At 39.6% G+C, this 21,709-nt stretch overlaps 1 protein-coding gene across 1 annotated transcript; it reads left to right on the top strand.

Annotated features, from left to right (window-relative positions):
• The first annotated feature begins 3,946 nt into the window (after nucleotides 1-3,946).
• On the top strand, nucleotides 3,947-21,189 carry LOC115371571 (dual specificity protein kinase CLK4-like). The gene is made up of 13 exons (XM_030069024.1): nucleotides 3,947-4,095; nucleotides 8,652-8,779; nucleotides 10,471-10,637; nucleotides 13,017-13,089; nucleotides 14,551-14,617; nucleotides 16,071-16,187; nucleotides 17,662-17,828; nucleotides 18,864-18,958; nucleotides 19,227-19,356; nucleotides 19,476-19,558; nucleotides 19,650-19,729; nucleotides 20,392-20,482; nucleotides 21,007-21,189. The coding sequence occupies exons 1-13, from the start codon at nucleotides 3,947-3,949 to the stop codon at nucleotides 21,151-21,153; spliced, it is 1,494 nt and encodes a 497-aa protein (XP_029924884.1). The 3' UTR covers nucleotides 21,154-21,189.
• Nucleotides 21,190-21,709: the final 520 nt, after the last annotated feature.

Below are 21,709 nucleotides of genomic sequence, written 5' to 3'. Positions count from 1 at the left end.
CACACAGTGACTCTACATGATAGAAAGCACAGAATCAAAGCATATTATACAATACAAGAATAAAGACACATTCAAAGGTCTGTATGTAATACACCCTGCATGTGTGCACACTGAAATAAATGCAGGACAAATCCATACACAACAAATGAACAGACAAATGAATGGATGCAGTAGCAAGCTTGTATACACACAGTATACAGCACAAACGACATAAGAGGCCAAATCAGTTTAAATACAATTAAGCATTTTTTTTTTAATTCCTCTGCCAATGCAGGACATATTTAACTTAAATTTAAAGCATGCATGTTAACTAAATAATTTAACACATATTGGTCCCTGAGCAGCCGACCACTGTCGTCATCAGGGAAGATGGCAGGATTGTCCCAGTCTGTGTGATGGCACTCTGGGGGCCCTCTCCTTCTTCAGGCAGGCCACACTTTGGAGGACAGCACAGGCCACAGTGATGTCACATGCCCTCAAAGTCCTGACCCTTAAGTCCTGAGGACAGTGAAAAGCGTGCCTTCAGGAGGCCAAAGGTAATTTCAGTCCTGGCCCTTGTCCTGGCATGGGCAGGACTGTAAGGCCTGCTGTGCTCCCCTGTGGTGTCAGGAGAAAAGGCTGGCAGGCAGACCCCCTGTCCCCCAGCAACACACCAGAGAATTCACCTGTCAATACAAAATCTCGTCATCACAACCTCATAAATAGAGTGACATTCTTGACACAGCCATGATGTAAAAAGTGGTTATTAATAAAGGTTGTGTGGCTCACCTGATAGATTCCAGAGGTCTGAAAGACTCGGGAGTCATGGACTGAGCCAGGCCACTTTGCCACAACATTGCTGATCAGACAGTCAGCATTGCAGACCATCTGAAATTATAAGATGAAGACTATTAAACCAATCAACGCACATCACAAGCAGTGTACAGTGTTCATTAATTGACAATATCAAAAAGTCATGTTCACCTGAACATAATGCTGTGAAAGGATTTCCTATTCACAAAACCCACCTCATGGGCACCTGAGGGGGATTTTATCTTGATGTGCATGCAGGGGAGCATGAGGGGCAAATATAAGGATAACATAAAAGGAACTTTATTTATCCTAAAGTGAAATTCAATTCAGTCAGTGAGCTCATCTATTTATCAAATTGTTATACAGTCTGAAGGAGTTACATTTACACAATTTCACTCACATCTGCAGTAAATTTCACTTACAATTTCAATTGATTAATAATCAGAGGACAACTACGTTTTCGGAGATGTTAATTAACTATTTGGATTGTAATTGTGATGGTTTCAGCGGAACAGTGAGTGTGTATTTGCGCACTACTTACGCATTCAGGCGGTCTGCAGTACTTTTCCACGCTTTCTCTCGTTGTTGATAACAGTGGCCGTGCTGCCCTTCTTTTTTATTTGATCTTTCACCTCCTCGTAAGCCTCCATAAGGATTTCTGCCTCAGAGGGGGAGAAATACGCTGCTCTCGCTGCCATGGTGAATCGGTGAATCTGTGATCGATGGCGGGGTCTATCTGAGGAAGCCGCGTGCGCGCACTTATCCGGGATAGGTTTCAGCTGCTTGATGGATCCGTGTCTGCTGATCCTGGCTTGGCGTTTGTGCAATCAATTGAGCCTGGACGCTCGTGTTTTGGATTCGTTGAGCTCGGCTCAGTCACTTATCCCGGATGTCTTAATCCTACTTTTGTGCAACGGGCCCCAGGATAAGAGCTCAGCAGGTAGAAAAGCCCCACCTACTGACCAATCAGCTCTCTTGGAAAATGGCCTGCCCATTTTCCCTTTCTTCTTCTTTTATAAAATTAATATATTTGACAATTCTTCTTGTATTTTTTTTTTTTTACTCATGACTCTGCACTGTCCAGCCAAAAATTGATCTTGTAGACTGATATAATGATTTATTTTTATTTTATTTTATTTTATTATTATTATTTTTTATTTTATTTTATTTTTAAATAAATAAGGGGAATTTAATTCAGAGGGTTAAATAAAAGTCTGATATAATACACGCCAGCCTCTGGGCTCCTTTAGGTTTCCATTAGTTTGCTCATATTTAGTATTTAGGGTGTCTGCCCTGAAAAGTCCACATGAGAGTTGGTGCCAAATGTTTTACAGTCTTTAAGTGACAGTGAAATAATATTTTAACCAGCAGAATAAACACGAGGCGTCAGATGGTTTATAAAATGAAATATCAAAACCATTTGAATCAAAGTGACGATTCTGACGAAACTCAAACTGAGGGCAGCGGTCCATCAAGGGTCAATCCTCACTGTTAGAAAGGATCAGTTCCTCTGCAGTAGTGTATGGCTGAGTGGGCGACACATTAATTTATTGAACACATAAATGTTACTGTAGTCAGATCTACTCGTGCCGTCATGGTGGGGAAGTAATATTATAATCGCACTAATTTACGCATTGACACAGTCGGCGATTTTTTTGCCAGCATTCCTTGCGGCTTTTGGCAGCTGCAACTGTGTTGCTTTTTGCCTGGATTATTGATTTACATTTCTCGTATTTATTAATGATTATTGTCTGCTCCGTCGTTGTAAAGTATGTGGCTCGGGTAGATTTTTCCATGTCTGCGATTGGTCGCATGCAGCAAACACCGCCCTTTTTATGTGAGCGCGCACAGATCTAGATTGGAAAAGCCTGGGTTGAATTAGTGAGTTGATAGCCGGCTTTATGATACCGAAAATCCATAAAGATGTCTGGTTAAGTGAAGCCTGATACGAAAGAGAAAGCCCGGCTATCTTAATCCAGCTTTATGGTACAGGCCTCAGGAGGGTTAATCACTTCTTTTCCCTTGTAGCTGAAAAATCCACATGCAAAAGATTTAGCGCCATCATATGGACAAAACTTGTAATTACAGATTAACTTGTGTTATAGAAATCCAGACAGGCACATTAGTGTATTAAAACCAAAATAGTAAGCCAAAATAATAAAAGCCAATATGATCAGCAAAGTAAGCTATGCAAGCTATGTGTGTGTGTGTGTGTGTGTGTGTGTGTGTGTGTGTGTGTGTGTGTGTGTGTGTCTCACTTTTATTTCCTACTTTAAAGTATTTAGGTATGAGATGGTGCCTGACATATGAAGATCCCCACTCTCTCCTTCACAGTTTGATGACCTTTTAACTACTTTACAAGTGGGAGCATGGCGAATAAAAACTGTCATGCCTAGAACTGAGCTATTCTGTAACAGTGATGTGGGTAGATGTAATTAGTTATTTATTCCTCTGGCAAAAACAAGCAGCCAGTCCATCAGGCCAAGGCAAAGGACACACAACAAATGAACCTCGCCTCATGTTTACCTCATGTTTAAGAGCCATGACTCACACTGTTCTGAGGAAGTCACTCAAAGGATTTGTAAAATGACTAGACATAATGCCAATAAGCTTCTGTCAGCTTTTCAACCACAGCATGTCAACAAGGACTTCTCACGTCAGCTAAGAGAAGAGCCAGCTACTCGAAGGAACATTGCCTGCTATGTAGAATTAGAGATGTGACATGGGCAGATGGTGAAGGGCACTTGTTATTTAAAAAACAAAACAAAACATAAAAATGGATATCTGGTTTTCAAATGGTTTATGATGGTGCATAGCCCTTTCTTAAAATACATGTTATGCATCATATTTCCTGTTGGGGGAACAATCAAGCATCCATCTAAGATCACAGATGCCCAGCTCCAGATCATGCAGTGCAGGATTGGTGCAGAGTTCTGTTTTCCCCGCTGGGAGGAAAGAGGAGCTCCTGCTGGGGTCAGGCCAGAGGTCAGGCTGCGGGTCACGGCTACAGCAGGCGTGTCCCTTTTCACTGCAGCTGGCTGGGACTTTAACTACCTAGAAGTACTCCAGGAATGTCCAAGGGTACATTTTCAGAAGGGTCATAATATTTTATTGCACCACTGGCACCATTTCTGTCTCTCCCTGTTTAGCAGCTATGTCGTGTGACAACAAGCAGGGGCGCTCCCCGAGAACAGGCTGGGAGGATGAGGAGGAGGAAGAAGTGGAGGTGGAGCTCCTCAAACAGTCCAGGGGCAAAGAGCCAGAGGAGAAGAGCAGCAGGAGACGCCACAAAACCTACAGCAGGTAAGCCAAAAAAACCTCTAACTTCATAAAACAAGTTGAATAAATGCACAGGGATCAGTCTGGGAGACGGTGGTGCAGCAATGCAATCACTGCAGTTCCAGAATAATGAAAAAAGACAGGAGGGGCAGGAAAGAATCAGTGATATGTCACAGTAGCTGACGGTCCCAAAATACAGTGCAAAACAGTGCTTATCTCTTCAGCCACCAAGTATCATAAATGCACTGGTGGTGGTGCAGATATCTGAACAACTAAGGAGTGCAGAGTGTACTGAGAGCACAGGACAGCACACTCTGCTATCTCTGCCTGCTACTATATGCCATATCATATCCATCATATCATATCATTACGTAATAAGAGCGCTACACTAAAACATCAAGCATGACTTTTTTTTCCCCTTTTAACTATGCAATGGCCTCAGTGTGGGAAGTATAATGGAAGGCAGGAGAACTAAAATTCAATTTCAACATATGACCAATATAACTATATGTGTGTGTGTGTGTGTGTGTGTGTGTGTGTGTATCTGTATCTATATCTATAACTATATAACTATATAACTATATATAGATAGATAGATAGATAGATAGATAGATAGATAGATATATAGATATAGATAGATAGATAGATATAGATATAGATATATATATATAGATATATGTGTGTGTGTGTCTATATATACACTACTCACAAAAAGTTAGGGATATTTGGCTTTTGGGTGAAATTTATGGAAAATATAAAAAGTTCATGCTACAGTGATATTATATCATGAAAGTAGGGCATTTAAGTAGAAGCATACACTGGTGATTTCCTCATCTCAAACAATTTCTTGAAACAAAAGCCAACAACAGTGGTGGATATACCACAACAAAAAATGTCAGTGTAAATAACCTGTCATGTGCCCTTGAGCATCAATTACAGCTTGACAACGACGTCTCATGCTGTTCACAAGTCGACTTATTGTCTGCTGAGGCATGGCATCCCACTCTTCTTGAAGGGTGGCCCTCAGGACATTGAGGTTCTGGGGTACAGAGCTCCGAGCCTCTACACGGCGACTCAGCTGATCCCATAGGTTTTCTATGGGATTCAGGTCTGAGAAAGTGCAGGCCACTCCATCTGAGGTAACCCAGTCTCCAGCAGCCGTTCCCTAGAAGGTCACATTAAGTTCACCTGTAAAGGTTATAATGCATTTTAGGTTCATCCTGAAATTTCACCCGAAAGCCGAATATCCCTAACTTTTTGTGAGTAGTGTATATATATATATATATATATATATATATATATTTACATATATTTTTATATATATATATAAAATTGTATGGTTGAAAGAGGACCTACAGATTACAAAGTCATTTTACTCTAAAAAACAAACAAACAAAAAAAAACATGTAATATTACTTAATGTAGCTTTAAATAATACAGCATTGACATTTGCTTTTTTGGTTTAAGAAGTAAACATCCTATGATGGTTGCTGTTTTCTTGTAGTGATAACAACCATACATTATGGTTGTTGTATATATGGTCATTTTGTGGTGCAGGATGTTGAAAATTTTACTTATTGCTTTTCTCTCTCAACACCTGACTTTTGGAGGACACCCTCATGAAGTACATTTCAGTTTCAGTGATTAATTGGTTGGTCTTGATCTTTACTCATTAAGCTACACAGGAAAAGGAATCCTCAGCTCTGGCAGTGGTTTGTGGGTATAGTGAGTGTTAGAGTGTCTTAAGTGAGTGACAACTATCCTGCATGTTGTCAGCTGGAGCAAGTTGTCCCCAGAACTGATTTACAGTCCAGCCCTACACATACAGAGGCATAGCTATTCCTGACATGAAGAGGCTTGGAGGAAAAAATCCCTGTGGAATGACTAACAGCACCTTCACATTGCTGGCTATGAAAAGACAAAATGCTTGGAAGTCAGTTAAAGTATTAAAAAAAAAAAAAAAAAAAAAACACCTCCTCACCAAGGTGATTTTTACAAAAAGAGGATTCAACTATTCCTTAAAAAAAACTGAAAGAATACAAGGTATTAAGTACAGCGGTAAGAAAGCTACATCACCAAGATATGAATATAATTAAGTCAAAGGAACATGACAATGACAATGACTACGACTATGACACAAAGCATGGTCGATTGGATAATAAAGAAAGAAATATTTCATGCAGAAAAAAACAGGCTGTGAAGCCAGATGTATAAGTAAAACCTATACACACATAATCACACAAAAAGGTTAAATCAGTATTTTGATACTCTAACTGGATAAATTATCAGGGTTTGAAATCTGCTGTCTGCTGATCACAGAACTGAGGTCAAAACAACTGCTTTCTAAATGTAGCTGTGGCCGTATACTTATTTTTACTTAGTTTTACTTAGTCTTGTTTCGAAACAGCTTTAGAGACAGGCTGACTATATATATTAGATGTGAAAAATATTTTCTTTTGCCAAACCTAGATTCCTTTGAGGGTTTTTTTCTAATTCAATGACATTTTGCTATTACAAAAGCTTGAAAAGGTTTTGAATAGGCTGCTGAAAATGTCTGACCCTTTTCCCCATTCCTGGTTTTAAAATCTGACCTAAATGAATTTGTAATTAAATAGCCCTGGCCTATGATTTGCAAAGACAAAACACCATGAACAAACAAACACAAATCATATCTTTTCTCAAATAGATGCCTATCAAACAAATACAGAAAAGATTTCTAAAACATAAAAGCCCTTCAGTGAAGCAAGTAATGAAAGTTTCAACACAATCAGTTATTATGGCAGCAAAAAAAAAGTAGGAAAATAATCTGAGTTTCACTTTAATACCCTCTAGATGTGTAATTCCTGGCTGTTTAACACAAGCCCATTTTATATACATTTATTTGTTACTCTATCCTTTTATCATGAAATGCCCTAATTTCCCCACAGGGCTCATTATAGTTTCATGTTATCATCTCACCCTTGAGAACCTCCCCCACTGGCCAGGGGGTCACAACTAAGCCCTCTGGAAAACCCTGGAGATAGAAGTGGTGGTGACCTGGAGGCGAGGGGGAATCTGACTCTATGTTTAGCACTGCAAAGAGAGAAGAAGAGGTCAGGGTTGGAGGAGAGAGGGGAACCTTTGACTCCTTAAATCAAGGGTTGTGGAAAGAGGAGGGCTTGGCTACAGGCAGGCAGAGAGAGCTCAGAGCTGTGACGTTCCTGCTAGCACACTGCAACAAAACCAGAGGAACGTGATACATTTCTCTCTCTTTGCATTTGTAATGTGTGGCAGAGAGCAAAAAGACAACAGACCACACTGAGGACACTTCATCAAGATTCAGCTTCAGACCTTGTTGATTAGGACACTTCCTACATTGCAGGCCTGCTCCACTGCACCACAATGGAAGATCGGAAGGGAGAGTTTGTCAGACAGTAGTTTCTATCCACGGTATGTCTCTAGGCAATGCACACCACTGTCTTTCCACTTCTTCCACAATGTCTAGTTATCTGTGTGGTGTCCAAGTCCATCAGTTTTGAATGAGAAAGTGTTTTATGTCTAACATAGATGCCCCACTTGGCCTGCCGGTGGCGCTAGAGGGACGTTCATGGAATCACAAAATTTGTCTTGTTTCACTCTTAAGTCAACATGAATGTTGAAATTTCAACTCTTTTATTGTTAAATTTCAGCTCTTGTATTGTCAGCCTGTACTGTCTCCACCACTGCTATTGCCACAACATTTTGACCTGCTGGTAGCTCTAGCAGTAAGGTCATGTAGTCACATAAATTTACATGCATTATCATCTGGTCAACATGAATGCTGAAACCAAATTTCATTGAAATGCAATAAAATAGTATTTGAGATATTAATGTGCAAGATTAAATATGTGGCATGCTGGTGGTGCAAGAGTAAAAGTCATGGAGGCACCAAAATTGGCAGGTCTCATCCGCTAGGCAATATGAATGTCGCCACAAAATCTCATGGTGATACACCAAATAGATTTGGATTGCCCTACTCTTTTTTTTTTTTTTTTTTTTTTCTTAACAGTAACTTCAGTAAATTCAGTTGGTCAGTTGTGTCCATATAGTATAAGCAAGATTCAAGATTCAAGATTCAAGATTCAAGATTTATTCATCACATGCATGAATGTACAGGTACAGCAGCAGTGAAATGTAATTGCAACAACTCCAGCACTGTGCAAGTAAAATAAATAAATAAAATAAAATAATAATAGCATTAATAATAATAACAACAACAACAACAATAATAATAATAATAATAATATAAAATAAAATAAAAATAAAGATAAAATAGAAAGATTATATGACATTCCTATATACAATGAACAACCTGTATACAATATACAACAATATACAAAAAGTACAAATAAGTAGAGGGTAAGTACAAATGAGTAGAAGCATCATTGGATTGCTTTCAGTTTCTAGGCAATACTTTAAAGAGAAAATGGGAGCATAATATCAGAAGATAATTATTACGTGTGTGTCTTTTTTTTTTTTTTAATATTGTTATTATACATCAAATCTTATCAAAGACACAGTATATAATTGAGTATTGTGTGTGTCTTCTTTGTCCTGTCCAGGTGTCATAAGACATTCAGGAGGCTGGAGCAGAGGGAGCAAAACGGGGCCAGAGAGCCCAGTGGGGAGAGAAGGACATGGGACAGCAATGGCAGAGACAGCCCCTCGCTCTGCAGCTACAATGGCTCAGGTATTTACACTTTGATTTGAGTCATTGAGCTGCTGCTTTTATCCACAGCAACTAACAATGAGGCTGCATGGAGTGGTTTCTTACTCCTTGACACTTGGACAAGACACAGGAGAATGAAAAGGCAGGATTCTCTGTTTCTGCCTCTAGACCAATACCCATACCTGCTAGATATTATATAACACACACCAGGGTGATGATTAAAAGGAGGTTTGGGCTGGCACTGGTGCCGTATTCAACAGCATTACTTCAACTCAGAATCACAACATTTTTGTCACTGGCAAAGTGTATTTACTGTTACAGTGCTGAAGGAGCCATCCACCACAAAACATTTCAACACCTGTTAGTGATGTGCTTTACATTTCTTGGCCTGTGTAGTTTGGTGATGTATTTTCTTATTCACATGGATTAAATCCCATTGCAACCGCAGATGACGTCATGTAAATGAGTTTAATTGCAGAAAATGTTTCAGCTAACTAAAGTACCAATGATAAACATCCCTCAGACTCAAAGAGAAAGGGCTCCTTTTTAAGATCCACTGTTTTGTACAGATGTTCATACGGGGGGAAATCCATTATAGAAGAGGACAGAGAGCAGTTTCAATCATCATATTATCCTCAATAAACCAAAATGCAAAGCAGCCACAAGTCATGTTGTGTTTTGGTTGAGGGCTTTTTTCTCAACTGGAAAAACTCTGCTGTCTCACTCTTATTACACAGTTTCACAGTCCATCCACACACATCTACACAATCCTCAATGCATCTAAGTCATGTAGGGGGTCAATGAAAGATGTTCTGGAAAATGTAGGTTATTGCTAATTGATGTAGAAATAAGCAAGGCAGACCGAAGGAAGCGTATGCTACACTTCGCCACAAAATAACTGTGGAAATGAACTGGACACAACAAACTGATATATCTATAACAGTTTAATAGCACCTGTGGATGAAGTTTCTCCCTTTGCTCATACCCAGAGTCACATACTGTACAGTGTGTCGGGGCTTGGCAATCAGTCAAATTTTATTTTCAAATTCCAATTCCTGTGTTGTAAATTCAGCACACCTCTTTCCTTTCAAAAACCCACTCTCACTCACTCTCAGCCAGGCTGTTGCTTTATGACACTTATTCACATTGTTCCCTCCTGAGTATTCCTGTGCTGGTCCTTTGTTTTTATTGGATTCACTATGAGATGTACATCAAGTTTTTTTAAAAAATAAAATAATCATCAAAATAATGATGTTTCTAAAGTCGTACAAAATTGCACAATTGAGTTATATTGAATCACAATAATTACAGAATCCCAATACATATCTTATCGGCCCACAAGTATCATGAATTAGATCAAATAGATTCCAATCCCTAATCATTACGAGGTAGGCAAGAATTTCATCTCATGTTTAGATCATTTCATGACATACACACTTCAGGTTAAAGTAGTTTGATAATTCAGAGGTAGATTCTACTCACTCTTTTAGTGGACAAATACATGGGTGAGCTATTTGGCATGGCAGAGGAATGCTTTTCCACATTAGAGGTACTGTACCCACTTCACTAGACAACCAGACAGGACCATGTCACGCTATTTTGAGATCTTATTATTGTGACGTCTGGTTATGATGCTGGTGATTTTTGAATCTCTCTGTAGGCTGCTTAGAGAGTAGAGAGCAGAAATTTATGTTTTGTCTTTCTTCTGATAGAGAACGGGCTTCCTGCCACTGGTGAGACCAACACAGACCTGCACAGCGACAGCAACACTGGGAGCACCAGGCACCACACACATCTCACCTCCTCACACACACACCACACCTCCTCAGAAACGTACTCCAGAAGCCACAGCGGCAGCCGAAGCCAAAGCACCAACTCGGTATGATATCCTCCTCCTCCTGTTTATCCTCTTCCTCGTGCTCATTTAGTTTTCCATGTGGTTATGAGCCTGGATGGCTTTTTGGAAGAGTGGCTCATTGGTCAACTTATCTTTTACATGTATACTCATTGCATGTGTTTCTGGAATGTGTGTACCTTCATATCAACCATCAACATTTTTCTATTTAACAACATTAACAACAACAAGAAGCTATTAAATGGCGTTTTCCCCACTACTCTAAAAATTCTGGATCACCTCAGTAGCTGATGATAACATACCTGTTGGTTGTGCAACAATTGTAGGCTATGTAATAACAATAACAATAACAATAACAATAACAATAACAATAACAATAACAATAACAATAACAATAATAATAACAATAATAGTAATAATACATATATTTATATAACACCCTAAAATAAGGTATAATAAAATCATATAAGGAGCAAACTGGACAACCCAAATTAAAAGTACAAGTTTAAGGCTGTGATTAAAAGAAAAAAAAAGAAAAGAAAAGAATCGGTCTATGAAAGTGTTTCTTGTGAATCACAGGATTTAACAGAGGTGGCAGACCAGTCAGATCATATATGACTGATGTGTGTGATCTTATATATGAACAGGAAGGCTATTCCACAATCTAGGGGCTCTCAAGTGCAACGGCTTGCTCACCTTTTGTTTTCAACGTCGACTTTGGAACAGCAAGCAGACTCAGTGCAAAATAGAGTCGGTGCAGTCCAACGGCATCTCCAGTTCCATTTTTACCAGTTATTTTATCAGTCCAATGGCATATTTTTCCAATAGGACATTTTTTGTACTTTTAAGCTATGGGTCACATTCAGGGTGAGTAACTCTGCCAGAAGACTGGTACAAATAAAAAACTAGCATTGTTTTATTATAGGCAACAAAGAGGCACTCAGTCATAATAGCAAACAATACTGGAAGTAATGACTACAATACATTAACATATGACAATAACCACAGGTAAATGGCCTGTCTTATCAGCTGGATAGCTGCCAGAGTGTGCTACCTTGGCTGGGTAGCACAAGATTCCTTTGATCCATTTATGTCTTACACATTTTTCAGTCTTTAAAGACCCCATGAAATGGACTCTTACTTTCTTGATTTTATCTATTTACTTTTGAAACCTGGTGATTTTGGGCAGACAGGGAAGCAAGGGAGGGAAGTAACATTTTCAACTGCAAACCTATAGGATGTCTGTTTGGGAGAGAAACACAATATTTTTTTCAATGGGACAGGTAGATAGGAGAGGATTTTTGAAGGTTTTATTGGTTGAAATTTTCATTTACACCCACAAGTGCAGGATGATGTCACTATTTAAGATCCTCTGTTTTACAGGAAGTAGAGGTTGTAAGAGGTCATTTCATGGGGACTTCATCTGTGACACAATAAATATTTTTTGGATGTACATGTGTCTTTGCACATAACAGTGGGACAGAGCTGGGCTCAGTTCCCATGTTGAGTTTGCCACCCCAAGTGTAGCATAATTTCAAAACATCCACTCTTGTTAGAATGTCTGGAGTTCTCTCTCCTAGTTATATCTGATCTGATCTTGTTGCCTGCTGTAACCTACAATGGCATACTAGGGCAAAAAAAATCTGAGATTATAAAGTCACAAATTTACAAGAAAAAAAAATTATAAAGATTTTGTAAGAAGCAAATCAGAGTGATCTGAGCCCAGAATCACAATCTTCTCATCAGCATCTGGACTTTGAAGAGACATTGCCGTGACTTGGGCCGATTCAGAAGAAAACAATATTATGATTCTGGGCTAAAATCAGCAGGATTTCCTTGTTCCTAAATTCCATGTCAAAGTTGAAATGATGAGGTCATCAGCTGCAGGCCTGATACATAGCGAGCGGCAGCGTCTGCAGTGTGTGGCTGATCCAACCTCACAAAGTCAAGCCATGTGCTTCCTTTATAAATGTAAGAGTATAAGAAAGATAGATATATAAGAAAAGGTATTTTTCTGAGTTTTTCTCATAAATTTGTGACTTTTTAGTCAAAGAATTTTCCATTTTTTTCTCATAACATTTTTAGAATATTACCCCTCTTACTGGCCTCGTAATATTTTTTTTCTCCCTACACTGGCCCTAGCAAGCTGCTGTAGTAACCACACTGTGAAGGGTGTGAAAATGTTACCCTGACTTTCTCTCACACTATCTTGTCCACACCTGAGCTTGTGGGACGGTGTGTCAGTACATCAAGTCACTGTGCCCACCCACCAATATCCTCCACTCACTCCTCCCTCCATCTGTTCTTCCCTCTTTTGTCTCCATCTGACCTTTAACCCTGCTGATGGCTCACTTCGGCTTCAATCTGCTGGCCCTGATAACGGTGATGATGATGATGATGAAGAAGAAGAAGAGTTGTGAGGATGATGAAGAGGACCACCTGGTATATCACACCGGCTTCGTACTGAAAGAAAGATGTACTCAACACCAACCTTTACCTTTTGTCTCTGATGTTTTGTTGTCACAGCTGTTGGGCAGAGTTCTTATAGTTATGTGTTTTTCAGTAGTTTTTACTAGTTTGAAGTTGACCATGCTCACTTTGTCCTTGTTCATCAGCACACAAAAAACTGGCTACAGCTGAACTTTTAGTTGACTTTGCCCATCAGTACTCAAGTGCGCAAGGACTTCCAAAATTTTAGTTGTACGGCAGAAAAATTGTTTTTCTTTTCCTTTTTGTGCAAGGCTCCACATGACTTGACTCTGCTGCCAGTCTGCTGTTTTTTTCTTGTAAATTTACAACTTTAATCTCAGAATTTTTTTTTTTTGTTACAACCTGCCCCTTTTTTTCTCCCGGCAGCGGCCCTAGTACACCAGTGTAGCATAGAGACGTTTTTGCAGTTGTCCCACAAACTTTCCAGCATGTACATCTGGCATCACCATGGAGATCCACTGGAAAATTGTTTGTGTCCAACATCCAGGCTAGAAAACAACTAATATATTTTCAGATTAAATTTTGTGGTGGTGAAAGTGTATATTAATTTGGTATCAGTAAAAGTTAACGATGTGATAATTAAGTAGATTTGTTTCCAGATGTAGCTTTTGTGACCAGAGGTGGAAAGAGTACTACGCATTGCTCCTCCAGTAGAAGTACTGTTCCTCTGCTGATATCTGATTGCAGTAGAAGTACTGTTCCTCTGCTGGTATCTGATTGCAGTAGAAGTACTGTTCCTCTGCTGGTATCTGATTGCAGTAGAAGTAGAAGTACTGTCCCTCTGCTGGTATGTGACTGCAGTAGAAGTAGAAGTACTGTCCCTCTGCTGGTATGTGACTGCAGTAGAAGTAGAAGTAGTGCAGTAAAAATGTCTTGCAGTAAAAGTCCAAAGTGTCTCATTTCAAATGTCCTGGCAGTAAAAGTGACTGAGCTCCTTTTTCCAAACAGTAACTGTGTTAGCTGGGATTTTTTTCCATGCAGTTAGAAAAGGAGGAGAGAACACGCTGCACACTACATGTTTTTAAAGGGGCATTGCTCTCAACTGAAGTGAGGTTCTCTTTGTCAGGCCAAGTGATATTTCCCCCCTTTCTTCCACACTTATTCCACATTTTTGCCAGTTAAGTCTAAATGGTCCTTGCTTCCATCGACCATCTGCAGTTTTTTTTTTTTTTTTTTTTTTTTTTTTATCATGGAGCTTTTATTTGCAAAATTTTGAAATGACAAAAAAGTAGATCCAACAAAGTAGAAGCAGGTTCCTCTTCTCATCTTTGCGGAATGAAAAGAAATTATACATGTAGAAAGAGACACAGTTGCCAGAGGCTGAGGATGTCCAGCACAGCTGCCAGAGGGCAATATGTCTCCAACATCAGCTGGGACATTCTGTAGTTTTGTTGTCTGACCTGATCTGCTGATTGACTGATGCACCGACTCTCTGTCTGTCTTTCAGATGAGGTTGTATCAACACTGGGAGAAGGAGCCTTTGCAAAGGTGCTGCAGTGTATTGATAGACATAAGTAAGTATAAAGAGTGACCCTTGAGTCGGTCACTGGATAGATGCAAACCTTTTTTTTTTTTTAGCTTGTTTCCTTGTTTCAAACTTATGGAGCCCACAAAGAGTCAGGGCGATTAGCGTTGCCTCGCAGTTGTTTGCATTACATTGCAATATGTTTTAGGTTCTCTCACAATAAATTTTGTGTTCTCTCTTGCAGTACTTTTCTACTTCCGTTCCTTCTGAGCTGTATGTCTGTTTCAGCTCAGCTGCGCCCAGCTTTAGATAGATAGATAGATAGATAGATAGACAGATATATAGATAGATAAATAGATAGATGTTATTTGTTTCCTCAAAAAGTAAAATAAAAACAAAATAAAACAATAACTTGACAAATAATAAACTGAGTTTATCTACTTAGTGGTACATAAACATAATAGTATCAAAATATATTTCCATCTACACTGCTTTCCGAAAATATGCATTGGCATACACACGCTGTAGTTAACTCTTGACACTGTGCTGACAAGACACAAAAGACACACATGTCCATGGCTACAGCATAAAAATGCATAATGTACTCTGAACAATGTAGTAAAGAAATCAAGAAAAGTAGCAACATATTTTTATCAACATTATACAGCATCTCTAACACTGCAAATATAGCTGTGAGACCTTACATCAGGCTACATCTGTAACCTTGCTTGCAGTTGCATTGTGGTGCTGTGTTCACCACAATGACGTTTGTGATCTGCGTCCAAAACGAGACATTTATGTGGTCTAAAATATTATAGAACTGTAACTAAACCCAACAAAACATTACAAAGCATGTTTCCATTCATTCCCAACTACGTACGGGCAAATGTAAGAGTTTTAAACATATTTCTGCAGTACTTGTGGATCAATGAGGAGAAACCCGATGGACGCACATCAAATTCAAGCCAGTGTTAGTTGAGGCTTGAAGTTGTAGTCGCTCCCACTGACCCATAGAAGCACGATGGCGCCATCTGCTGACGTGGTGGTAGCCTATAAATCTGCATTATATTGAAGGAAAGTGTTTGACTGTTAGTGTAGCTCTGATAATCAAAAAATAAGGGGGTGTCTGTTTTATTATAAAACTAAACTTTATTGGAGATTTCAACTTTTCTCAGTCCTTTACACAAGGGAACGTAAAAAATTATTGCAAGGTAATGCAAAAAGAAAGAAAGAAAGAAAGAAAGAAAGAAAGAAAGAAAGAAAGAAAGAAAGAAAGAAAAAAGAAAGAATCTCACCGTGACCCTTCAAGGGCTCTGTATAAACTTGCCAGGCAGTAATCTGAATGATTTTTAAAATGTATTTATTTAAATACAGGAATTACAGGACTGAATAACTGTAATCATCACGTATACTTCATGTGCAAGAATTCATTTTGGTGCCGTTGGTGCAGAGCCATGGTTTTGTTTGCATTCATCTGTGTGTGTGTGTGTGTGCCTGCTGAGCAGCGCTGAGCGCGTGGCGCTGAAGATAGTGAAGAACAGCGAGCGTTTCCGTGATGCCGCCCGGTCTGAGGTCGCCGTGCTGGAGGAGATCAACATGCTGGACGATGACAACAGATTGTGAGTCCTGTTCATCTGCTGCATATCCTCACTACTGCTTTCTTACTTACTTCAAGCAAAACTGAACTTTGGGTTATGCAGTTTCCTGGGTAAAACAGCTCCTAGGCATATAAACCAACACCACCAAAGTGGAGCATGGAAATTTCTTTTCTCTTTCTTGGTATTGGTTTGTGGGCCAATTGTCAAATCAGGGTTAATTATTTTCTAATTTATAAAGGCCATTTTATTTCCATAAGGCATAAAATTTGGCACTAATGTAGAGCCCATCTATAGTGTTTAGGAAGAGGTGTTTCCCACACTTGGCTTCTTTCTGAAGGCTTGCTTTAGGGTTTTTTCAAAATTCAAATAAAACGTGAGAGAGGATGTGGGCTTCAATTTCCAAACAATGAACTGACAACATGAGGGAGGCCTGCTGTTGACATTTTTTAATCATGTCAAATGATCACTGCAGGTCTATGCTTTGCCCAGTAGAGCTGCTGAATAATCAGTCAGCTGCCAACTATTTTGATAATGTTTTGATAATCGACTAATAGTTCCACATTTCCCAGTTCTACGTTTTATTATGTTTACTTTTTATGCTCTTATCTTGAAATGTGTATCATTTGTACTTGTTATGTAAAGCACTTTGTAACTATGTTTTGGAAAGTGCTTTGCAAATAAAGTTTATTATTATTTATTTTCAGTAGTTTTGGGTCATTTTTTATGAAGAAAATTTCCAAATTCTCTGACTCCAGCTTCTCAAATGTTTCTGTTTTCTTTTGTCCTCTGTGACTACAGATCTTTAGGTCGTGGGCTGTTGGTTGGGACAAAACAAGACTTTTGAGATGTCACGTTGGGCTGTGAGAAATTCTGATCCGATTTTTAGACCATTTTCTTGGACCAAACAATTCATTGATTAATTGAGAAAATAATTGACAGAATAATCAATAATGAAATAATCGTTTTTGCAGCTCTAATGCCCAACACACAAACAGTTGATAGTTACTAGCTGTACACTGCAAAAAGTCAAAATCTTACCAAGATTATTTGTCTTATTTCAAGTAAAAATGTCTTATTTCTAGTCAAAATATCTCATTACACTTAAAATAAGACATGATCAGCACAGAAATAACTTGTCTTTAGACAATTTTCACTTGTTTCAAGTGAAAATTTACTTGAAACAAGTGAAAATTAGCTTGAAACAAGAAACAAATTTTGCCAATGGAACAAGCAAATTTTTCCTTGTGACACAAGTGAACAAGTAAAAATTTGCTTGTTCCATTGGCAAAATTTGTTTCCTGTTTCAAGCTAATTTCAAGCTAATAATTTCTGAGCTGATCATGTCTTATTTTAAGTGTAATGAGATATTTTGACTAGAAATAAGACATTTTTACTTGAAATAAGACAAATAAACTTGGTAAGATTTTGACTTTTTGCAGTGTATTTTTTAATTTACTTTTAATTTGTCCCTCCCTGCCCTCCTCTCGCCTCCCAGTGCCTGTGTGAGGATGCTGGACTGGTTTGATCATCACGGTCACGTCTGCATCGTCTTTGAGCTGCTGGGCCTCAGCACCTTTGACTACCTCAGAGAGAACGGCTTCCTGCCGTACAGCGTGGAGCAGATCAGGCACATGGCGTACCAGATCTTCAGAGCTGTCTCCTGTGAGTGCAGCATTCGTGCCTCATACAGTTTCCCCCACTGCTCTGACCTCTGACCTCTGACCCTTTCCCCCCTCACTGCCGGATGCCTGTAATGTCGGAACTGAAGCTTATTCTTCTGTTGACTTCATTGGCTGACTGGAATGTAAAATGTAGAAATGTGAGCAGATGTTGGGTTCTTGTGTATCAGCACAGCATGAAGGACAGCAGCTGAACGTTTGGGGCCCTCTGTTCCACCCGCTGCCATGTGGCGCCCAGCGCGACTCAAGTGTCTCTGCCAGTTTCTGCCAGGCTCAGTTGTCATTTTCCCGTCCAGCGCCCACGTTGTGTAAATAGCAAAGTCACTTGTGTCCATCTGAGCGCCCCTGGGTGTGCTGGTCTTCAAATATGTACGGTCAGGTGTGTTGTTGGTGCATTGCTATCTTGAGGCAGGTAAAAACTGCTTCCCAGCTAAGTCAAATCTTACTGTTCAGCTGGAATTCAAAGTGAAATGTGATCGAAAACAAGAGTATGCAAACACAACAAACTGCTGCACATTAGTGTGTAAAAAATTCAGGCTTTCGCTTAAATTCAAATTAAATTAATTCAGCTTCATTCAGATTACTCAAATTTGCAGGGCATGAGGGAAAGATTTAGAGTTGCATTTAGGGCATAAAGCAATGTTTTGTTTTGTTTTTTCATGGGAAAAAAAGTAAATATGTAATATTGATGAACATATTATTTTAGGGGCTTCATAAATGACTGAAATATATTTGCTGTTTGTACTTTAAACCAACAAGAAGTACACACATGCACATGACGTTGGACATTACAAAATATATATAATACATATTATATATCAGAATTGCAGAATAACATCTCAGAGCAAATACTGAACCTTTCTTTTAAATAATAGTCACAAAGGTACAACACAGCATGCATCAAAGCAAAAACTGACCCTTTTCTATTTGTCTAAAAGGAACTGAGTCAAAGAGCAATACAAAACAACACCAACTATAACAGGTGTGTGTGTGTGTGTGTGTGTGTGTGTGTTCTCAGTCCTGCATCGTAACAAGGTGACCCACACAGACCTGAAGCCAGAGAACATCCTGTTTGTGCGCTCGGACTACGGCCTGGAGCACAGTGCTTGGCTGGTGAGACGTCACAGTCCTGCCTCGTGGCTCTGTAGAAGCTCGGATGAGAAGCAGTCGACCAGAACAGACAAGAGTGACACGTTTTCATTTCAATTCAGCTGGTTCAGACCGGCTTAGACGACCCACACTCAGGCCCGTTACGTCCTCTATACAAATACCAGCTGTGTGTGGTGTGTGTTCCTGCATGTGTCCCACAATGGCCCCAAGTATCTAATATGTGTGTGTGTGTGTGTGTGTGTGTGTGTGCGTGTGTGTGTGTGTGTAACAGAAGCAAGAGGAGAGGGCGCTGCACAGTCTGGATGTGAAGGTGGTGGATTTTGGTAGTGCCACGTTTGACCACGAACACCACCACTCCCTGGTGTCGACACGCCACTATCGGGCCCCAGAGGTCATACTGGGTACACACACACACACACACACACACACACACACACACACACATAAATATCAACGCAATATGTGCTATACAGAATAACAGTGCATTAATTTAGAATGGTGTGTGTGTGTGTGTTGTCAGATCTGGGCTGGGACCATGCGTGTGATGTGTGGAGTCTTGGCTGCGTCCTCATGGAGTTTTACCTGGGACTGACACTGTTCCAGGTACACACACACACACACACACACACACACACATCAACACATGAGTGTGTAAGTGAGTTAATCAGTGCTGCTGTTTGGTGTGTTGGTTCAGACTCACGACAGTAAAGAACATCTGGCTATGATGGAGAGAGTGCTGGGTCCCATACCCCCCCACCTGCTCAACCAGACCAGGTAACTCTTTAAAGGTGTTCTGTATCTTCAGTGTAATATCTGCAAAATGGTTCTGCTATTTTTTTTTTTTTTTTTTTTCAAAGTAAGCAGTGGTATTTTAAAACTGCCATTTCATTTCTCCTCCCTTTTATTCAACCGCTGGTTTCCATTCATTCCACTATGATATTAAAATTAACTTTCAGAAACTTAAGACTTTCATCACAGCAGTTTTCCATCAGCGGAATAAAGTCCTCCACATGAGTTTTCCTAAACGCAGCAGCACTGTTGGGTTTTCAGGACTTTTTGAAATTGGAGTGTAGTGAAAAAACTCTTCCTCCACCAGAGAAAATAGTCCCCGGGGAAACATATGCTTTCCACAGCCAGTTATCATTTGTGTGGTTTATTAATATTTATTAGCCACAGAAGCAAAACATGGATAAATCTGCTTAAAAAAAAAAAAAAATCCAAAATCACTGATACGGCCTTTTTACTGACAACCAGTGCCCTTATCACCTCTCTTTCACACAGACACACACGCACACACTCACAGACACACACTGATACACACACACAAACATACGCACACCTCAGATAACTTGGACCAATTTCCCCACATAAATCAAGTTCCCTATTTTCTTAGCATAATTACAATTGTATGTGTGTGTGTGTGTGTGTCGCTGTAGGAAGCGTCGTTATGTGCACATGGAGCGTCTGGACTGGGATGAGCACAGCTCTTCTGGATGCTTGGTCAAGAAGCACTGTAAACCGCTGAGAGTACGCTGAGTGACCCCCTGTTGCACCCACAGTAACAATAAAAACAACAACAACAACAATATTTTAGCTGACTTGCATTTCTGTGCCAACTAGCAAGAGCAGATCCATCATCTAGCCAGCTAGTCACACACATCCCTAACTCGTCACAGTCACATAACTGATAGTGATTTTTTAGGATTGATGCCAATTTCGATTATTAGTCATCAAGGACACCAGTACCTGATATTTAGGGCTCATACTTATTGGCAGTAAATTTGATTTTTTTTTTTTTTTTTAATTATTATTTTTTTTTTTTTTTGAAAATAATTGCCTGAAAAAATGCAACAAAACAATAAGAATAAGAAAAACGTTAATAATGGTAATAATGACAATAACAACAACAAAAAGAGGAAGAAGAATATCAATAAAACTAATTACTAAAATTAAATATTTAAATATTTTTGATATTTAGGTATTTTAAATACCTGAGAAATGCTGTGTTCAATACCTGTCTCTCTCTCCCTGTCGCTGTCTCGCCCCTCCAGCACTACATGCAGGGGGGGACTGAGGAGGAGAAGCAGCTGTTTGACCTGGTCAAGTGCATGATGGAGTACGACGTTTCCAGACGAATCACAATGGAGGAGGCGCTGTGGCACCCTTTCTTCACCCCACTCAGGAAGAGCCGCACCTAGCGTGTGCGCGCATGCACACACACACACACACACACACACACACACACGCACGCACAACTTCCCCCGATTGAGACGAAATGTTCGATACATTTTCATTTCACTTTAGCCCTCACTCTGTCAAAGTGAAAAAAAGGAAACCTAGTTCAAATCCACATGATCCACTGTGTAAAGCTTCAGAGCTGCTGTAAGGTTTATTTCTTCATATTTCTTCTTACCTTTTACGGCAGGAGACTGATCGGCTGCATCTGTTAGAACATGGCTGGTGTTCATTTCCCTGCTGCAGTCTCACAGAATTTAGGATTCAGTGACTCAGTGATGGATTCAGTTCTCCAGACTTCCTATTGTCCTCCTGGTGTTTCCAGCAGTGTCCTGTGTGTCCTGTGTGTCCTATCTCGCAGCTGAGAGGAGTCCATCCATTATTATTACTACTCAGGTCTTTGCATATAAAATAGAAGAGAATTATTAATTGCTTGTGTGAAAGGCAACCAGTTTTCCATGTTCTCCAACTGATTATTATTTATTTGCTGTCAGTTTGATAATAAACGCATTTGATATG

Source organism: Myripristis murdjan, chromosome 14, assembly GCF_902150065.1.
Source record: "Myripristis murdjan chromosome 14, fMyrMur1.1, whole genome shotgun sequence".
NCBI classification, from domain to species: Eukaryota; Metazoa; Chordata; class Actinopteri; order Holocentriformes; family Holocentridae; genus Myripristis; species Myripristis murdjan.
Note: the sequence above shows the minus strand (reverse complement) of the source record. Positions and strands in the feature narration are given on the sequence as shown.